At 55.0% G+C, this 6,892-nt stretch overlaps 1 protein-coding gene across 1 annotated transcript in view; it reads left to right on the forward strand.

Moving 5' to 3' along the window:
- Window positions 1-3,505, forward strand: part of LOC127691541 (myosin-7) — a 35,773-nt gene extending 32,268 nt beyond the window's left edge. The window contains exons 34-40 of the mRNA XM_052191464.1: window positions 103-411; window positions 652-855; window positions 961-1,086; window positions 1,196-1,471; window positions 2,492-2,587; window positions 2,699-2,833; window positions 3,393-3,505. Coding sequence (XP_052047424.1) covers window positions 103-411; window positions 652-855; window positions 961-1,086; window positions 1,196-1,471; window positions 2,492-2,587; window positions 2,699-2,833; window positions 3,393-3,410 — 1,164 coding nt within the window. The 3' untranslated portion in view covers window positions 3,411-3,505. The remainder of the gene's footprint in view (window positions 1-102; window positions 412-651; window positions 856-960; window positions 1,087-1,195; window positions 1,472-2,491; window positions 2,588-2,698; window positions 2,834-3,392) is intronic.
- The last annotated feature ends 3,387 nt before the right edge of the window (window positions 3,506-6,892 follow it).

Consider the following 6,892-nt stretch of genomic DNA (forward strand, 5'->3'; position numbering starts at 1 on the left):
ATTCCAGAATGCTCTCTGTACCACGGTTTATAGCCAGACCCTGGCTTCCGCCATGGTGTCTGACTATATGCCTGCAAAACCTCTTCCCCACACCCTGTCCAGGCCTCCCTGGAGCATGAGGAGGGCAAGATCCTCCGTGCCCAGCTGGAGTTCAACCAGATCAAGGCAGAGATCGAAAGGAAGCTGGCAGAGAAGGATGAGGAGATGGAGCAGGCCAAGCGCAACCACCTGCGGGTGGTGGACTCCCTGCAGACCTCCCTGGATGCGGAGACGCGCAGCCGCAATGAGGCCCTGCGGGTGAAGAAGAAGATGGAGGGCGACCTCAATGAGATGGAGATCCAGCTCAGTCATGCCAACCGCATGGCTGCTGAGGCCCAGAAACAAGTGAAGAGCCTCCAGAGTTTGCTGAAGGTACTCGGAGACTTCTGGAAACAGGGGGTCACCTCAGCTAGGGAAGGGCTGGCTCCTATAAATGCTAGTTAGAGGGTAGGAACACCAGCTTTCTCTTGTCACGCCATCATTATAAAGATAGCTGACAGGCCAACCCTGAGCAACCACAATGGTTTTCCACCCACATCCAGTCCTGTGTGACAGTGTCATGAGGGCACCACAGCCGGCTGTCTAGCTTACACTCATTTTTCTGATCCTTAGGACACTCAAATCCAGCTGGATGACGCCGTCCGTGCCAATGACGACCTGAAGGAGAACATCGCCATCGTGGAGCGGCGCAACAACCTGCTGCAGGCGGAGCTGGAGGAGCTGCGGGCTGTGGTGGAGCAGACAGAACGGTCTCGCAAGCTGGCGGAGCAGGAGCTGATTGAGACCAGCGAGCGGGTGCAGCTGCTGCACTCGCAGGTGAGGGGGTACCCTGTACAATCCTGACCTCCGCAGATGATAGACAGGGGGAGGAGCCCCTCAGAGATGCCCAGTGTCTTTCCTGCTCTGCCACTCTCTTCCCAGAACACCAGCCTCATCAACCAGAAGAAGAAGATGGAGGCAGACCTTTCCCAGCTCCAGACAGAGGTGGAGGAGGCGGTGCAGGAGTGTAGGAACGCGGAGGAGAAGGCCAAGAAGGCCATCACAGATGTGAGTCCCCTCCCTGCCTACCCACTCCAGACCAGCATCTCCCTAGCCTGGGCAGCGAGCCCACGAGGACCTGAGCAGCAGAGCCCACGCCCTCCCCTCCCGCGCACAGGCCGCCATGATGGCTGAGGAGCTGAAGAAGGAGCAGGACACCAGCGCCCACCTGGAGCGCATGAAGAAGAACATGGAGCAGACCATCAAGGACCTGCAGCACCGGCTGGACGAGGCCGAGCAGATCGCCCTCAAGGGCGGCAAGAAGCAGCTGCAGAAGCTGGAGGCCCGGGTCCGGGAGCTGGAGAATGAGCTGGAGGCCGAGCAGAAGCGCAATGCAGAGTCAGTGAAGGGCATGAGGAAGAGCGAGCGGCGCATCAAGGAGCTCACCTACCAGGTCGGCCAGGGCAGGGCAGGGTGGGGCAGGGCGGAGCGGGGCGGGGCAGGGCTGCCTTCACAGCCTTACACAATGGCCTTGAGCCACTGGAGAAGCAACCAAGGGGAAAAGAGAAGGGCTGCTACCTTCCCCTAGCCAGAGTTGGCACGCAGCCCCTGGGTGTCCTTCCACTCTGCTCACCCATGGACTCTTGTCCCCTGGCCCCGTGGGACCACACTTGAGCTTCATGGCCTTAGTGTGCCACCCTGACATGTGTCCTCTCAGCCCAGCCACCAGGGATATGCTATAGACAGCACGGCTTCAAGCAGCAATACTCTTCTCCAGCAGAAAATTGATAGCCAGGCCTGCTACCAAAGACACCAAAGCCATTCAAATAAGTCTCAAAACATTTCAGGTGCCCAGGGCAGCATAAACCCTTCTTTCCGCAGTGCTCCAATTGCGTTTGTTTGTCTTTCTGTCTAGCATGCTACGCCCTCTAAGCACACTTTGTCCTTAGCCTAGATCAGGTTCGTGTCAGCCCACTGCAGCCCAGGAAATTCCATCATGCTTACAACCCAGAGTCACTCCCAGTGCATGCTGGGCCCAGAGCCAGTGGCTTTATGCTCCGTGGTGTTCCAGGGCCTTCAGGGTCCAGCTCCCTAGGACAGCGTGCTGCATAAGCCACCACACTTTCGGCCATCACATCATCTTACTGGGTTCTCTCTTTATAGAGTTATTTAATAAAATAGTCACATTCCAAGTGAGCTTAGTGGTTCATACCTGTGATCCCAATACTCAGGAAACTGAGGCAGGAGGATCGTGTGTTTGAGACTAGCCTTGGCTGCAGAAAGAGTCCATGCCTCAGAAAAAGATGCTCCTTGAGTAAGAAATTATAAGCAAATTCAAATATTCTGTGAAGGCCAGAGAGCAAGCGTTGGCTCAGAATGTAGCGTTTGGGAGGAAGAAGACAAGAGAAGCCAGGGTGGGGCGCTGCCCCCCAGGTCTGTGCACTCTCACCCCTTGCTCTCCTCTGACCTCCAGACAGAGGAAGACAGGAAGAACCTACTGAGGCTGCAGGACCTGGTGGACAAGCTGCAGCTGAAGGTGAAGGCCTACAAGCGCCAGGCGGAGGAGGCGGTGAGTGACCCTGCTGGGGTTGAAGCCAGGAGGAGGGACCCAGGATGCTGGTCCCCCCCAGACCGGAAGGCTAAGAGACCCTTCTTACCCATCCCCTTTATCCGCTCACAGGAGGAGCAGGCCAACACCAACCTGTCCAAGTTCCGCAAGGTACAGCACGAGCTGGATGAGGCAGAGGAGAGGGCGGACATCGCCGAGTCCCAGGTCAACAAGCTGCGGGCCAAGAGCCGTGACATCGGTGCCAAGGTGGGCTCCTCCCCTGGACCTTGCTTGTCACCTCCCACAGCAGGCGCAACTCCTCTGCCCCCTCAGACAGTGTTGTTTCATTTGGTACCCAGCTGAACCACAAAGCCCCAAAGGCTAAGGTGATTGAGTTCCCAGTGACATCTAAGGTTTTCTGTGACCTCATTTGCAGTGATTCGGCAAACCCCAAGTCAAGAGGAGTCAGAAACCCTATACAGCCCCAATTTATACACACCCATTAGATCCAGTTCCCCTGGCTACCGTGTCTATTTCCCACCTCATGCTGGCTCCTGTGCTAATTCAAACATGTAAAGAATATCCCAAGGACTACACTGATCTCAGAGGCAGCTTCCCTCCAGCCTACTCAAGAGCCCTTGTCTCCAGAAGTTTCTCCTTCCACACTGACCCCTGGAAACATATCCTTGCCTGCAGAGGGGATCCCGCAAGGTCACACAGGGTCTCCACCTACCTGGCGTCCCAGTCTCAACTTCAGTTTCCATACGTTGTCCCCACAATGCTGGCCTCCCCAGAGCTAATTTGGACTTTGTTTTTATTTCAAAAGGGTCTGAATGAGGAGTAGATCTTGTGCTACCCAACTCTAAGGGTGCCTGTGAAGCCCTCCGACCTGGAGTCTTCCCCTTCGGCGGAAGCAGAATAAAGCAATTTTCCTTAAAATCCTGCCTCTGGTCTCTTCTTCTCTGACCTCTGTCCCTGGGCTCTAGGGTGGGGAGGTGGGGCTTGGAAGAAGGAGGGGAAGCGGCAAAGGCCGCTCCCCAGGACCCTGTGAAGTTCGGAGCCTTCTCAGCACAGCACTGCCTCATAGATCCTCCTCCAGCCGAACATAGCGAGAAGTGATACCTCCTTTGTGACTTCCCCAGGCCCAGTGCCTGCCAGGTTGAAACAGGATTTAAAGAAGCCTCCAAACTCACCTGGAGCTCCGAGCTCACCTACCACACACCTGCGAGCAGGTGCTAATCAGTATCCCACAGTGGTAATACGCAGAGCTGGGTCCCAGGAGAAAGCCCGCAGTGTAGGAACTGACCAGTGACTTTTCAGTCTGCAGAGGTATGAGCCCCTCGGCAGATGTGATAATGTCCCCTTAGACCCCATCCCACGCAGGTCTCTGAGAGGACACAGGATGAGAGAGATGTGGTCATGTGGCATTCAGAACACAGCTGTCCATGTGGCCCTGGCGCCTCCCACTTAGCCAGCAACCTTCACGTACCTTTCTTTCTTCCTCCCCATCCTCCCAGCACCCAACCCATGCTATTCATTTCTTCTCCCTCATTTCCCCTCCGTGACTTCCATTTGCAAGGCTTTTTACCTCTGCATCAGCTGGAAGATAGAGTTTGTCCCTGTGTATGGCAAGTCCTCTTAAGACAAAGCAGACAACATAGGGACCAGATTTTGGAAGAAGGGGGAACTGAATCACTGGAGGGCCTAGGGGTAGGGTCTGCTCCAGCTAAGCAAAGCTAGTTCCGCAGATATTCTATCACAGCTGAGCTGCTGAGGGTAGGTTTAGGAATGTGAGTCTGAAAGACGGTGGGATTTGAAGACATCTCTTTGAACCCGGCCCATCTCTGCGCTGAATCTCTCCTCAACCCCACCCATAGACACACTTGTGCAAGGCCAGACTCCTGTTCCACAGCTCTCTCTGTGTTCTGATCAGAGTTAGGCAACCAGAGCATGGGCCCTGTGCTGAGGATGAGGGGTTGGTTACCAATAGCAACAGCAGCAGGTGAGGGAGGACAGAGAACAAAATAAAGAAGGAGAAGGAACAGGCCCAATCAGATGCAGTCAGAAGAGATGGGAAACCAGCACATGGCTTGAGCAGAGGAAACAGAAAAGGAAGAGATTCTGGGCATAAGGAGGCCACAGGAAGAGCCCAGGTCCCCCAAGTCTCCTCTTTATACCCTCATCTGGGTTCCCGACCAAACCTGCTCTTCTTCCTAGAACAGCAGTGGAGAGATCCCTAGAGTCTAAAGAGATCACACTGGATGAAGGAGATGTGTGGAGAAGTCCGGGGAAGCTAAGGGCCAGAGCCTAAAAGAGCAAGAGATAAAAGTGCTGCAAAGGCGGCCAGGCTGTGCACACACAGAGGGTCAAGGACTGGTGGGAGAGCCTCAAGAGAAGGATGATACTCAGATGGGTGAGGAGAGGGGATGAGAAGGAGCCTGGAACTGAGAATCCAAAAGCGCCGGAAGCAATCCTATAAAGGGAAGCACCCGGGCTGCCTTTAGATGTAAATCATGAAAGTTGGGGAGAAGGGAAGATGGAGAGAGCAGAGGAAGAACCTGGGGCAAGACATGGAAGCAGGAACGAGCCAGGGTGAGTGATCTCAGATCAGCCTGCCAAAGGCAGAGCCCCGGTATGCACGCCGGAACAGCAGAGGCTAGGGCTGATGTCGTGACAGGGAACAAAAGGGTAGACACAGGAACTGACAGAGACACAGGGAACAAAAGGGTAGACACAGGAACTGACAGAGACGGGGGAGCCAGGTAACAAAGGGATGGTCTGTCTCACCTGTGACCAGAGCGTCCATCTGTGTCCACATACTCTAGAATGTTCATCAGACTGCAGGGCTGACTTGGGAGGCAGCTGAAAAGAGTGTGTGAGAGCCAGGGGATACAAGGGGGCCTAGGAAAGGAAGAAGAGGGCAAGCCAGGCCACACAAGAGGGCAGAACCCAGAACTGAGTTAACGCCTTCCTCATAGCATCTTCCATAGGAGGCAATGGGAACTCCATGCCCACCATCCCCCACGAGCTCCCACTACCTATACCAAGTTTGGCCTGAGCGGCCTACTAGGTTCCCTGAGGACAGAGCCTGGCCTTTGTCACTTGGACCTGACCCAGGCTGACCCAATGTTCTCAGTGCCTTATCATGTCCTCAAGAGCTTGAGAACCCAGGCAGTGACATATTAGGCCATGGGCTAACCCTGGAGCCTGCACACAGGAGCCTCAAGTGACCTCCCGGGACACAGCTGCAGACAGGTGGCCTTTATCCTCTGAGAACAACCATTTTGGCATAGGTGCCTGCAAATGGGAATGCAAGATTGAATTGGGTCCCTTCAAGAACACTGCATACAAGATCTAAGGCCCCCGGAGAGAAGTGTATGCTCCTATGCCCACCCACCACAAAGGAAGTGAAGTACCCTAGGGGGCTGGCGACCCTGGGAAGACACCACATCACTGAGAGTGCTGTACCCAGAAAAACTGACCGCTGTGTGTCCTGCCCACCTCCACACTCTAGAGCTATATTGAGAAGTGACATTAGATAGGGTGGGAGCTGGGAGCAGGGAGGGTGTTCCTGGGTGTGAGGGTGTAGGGGAAAGCCAGGGCAGGGGAGTCTGGCTTTGTCTCCTGAACACAGTGTCTACTTAGTTATAACAGGCATAACCTGCTAAAGACCCAACCAACACCTACAACCTCTGAAAAACCTGCAGCCCCGGAGGACAGGGCTTGCCTCTGGGCCTTGGGTGCTTGATGGTGCCAGAGAAGAGGGCATACATGTAAGTATAAGGCCCCAGGAGTGTTAAAGAAGGGCGCTTGGGAAGGGGTCAGTGTGCAGAGCCCCTACCCACGGAATCCGGAGCCTGGGGCCAACTGGTGTAAATCTCTGCGCCTGCCAGGCATCCGAAGCAGCACCTGCATCCTCTGGCTGCCTGGAGAGGCGGAAGGGAGCACCCCCCCCACACACACACTGACACCCGTTCTCCCTCAGCCCCAGGATTAACACCTCTGGCCTTCCCCCCCCTTCCCACCTCCCATCAGGAGCGGAAGGCTGCAGAGGGAGGGGTCAAAACCTACATGCCCAAACATCGCTGTGCATGATATGTGCATAAGCAAAAAAGAAAAGCTACAGGCTTAGCTGGGTTAATGTGTAAAGTCTGTGTGCATGTGTGTGTCTGACTGAAAATGGGCATGGATGTGCAGCTGTTCAGTTCTGTAAGTGAGGTTACCAGACTGCAGGTTTGTGTGTAAATTGCCCAAGGCAGAGAGTGGGCAAGTCTCTCCCATGGTTTAAAGAGACTGGATGTGATAGTCTGCATCTCAGGGACCATC

Source organism: Apodemus sylvaticus, chromosome 8, assembly GCF_947179515.1.
Source record: "Apodemus sylvaticus chromosome 8, mApoSyl1.1, whole genome shotgun sequence".
NCBI classification, from domain to species: domain Eukaryota; kingdom Metazoa; phylum Chordata; class Mammalia; order Rodentia; family Muridae; genus Apodemus; species Apodemus sylvaticus.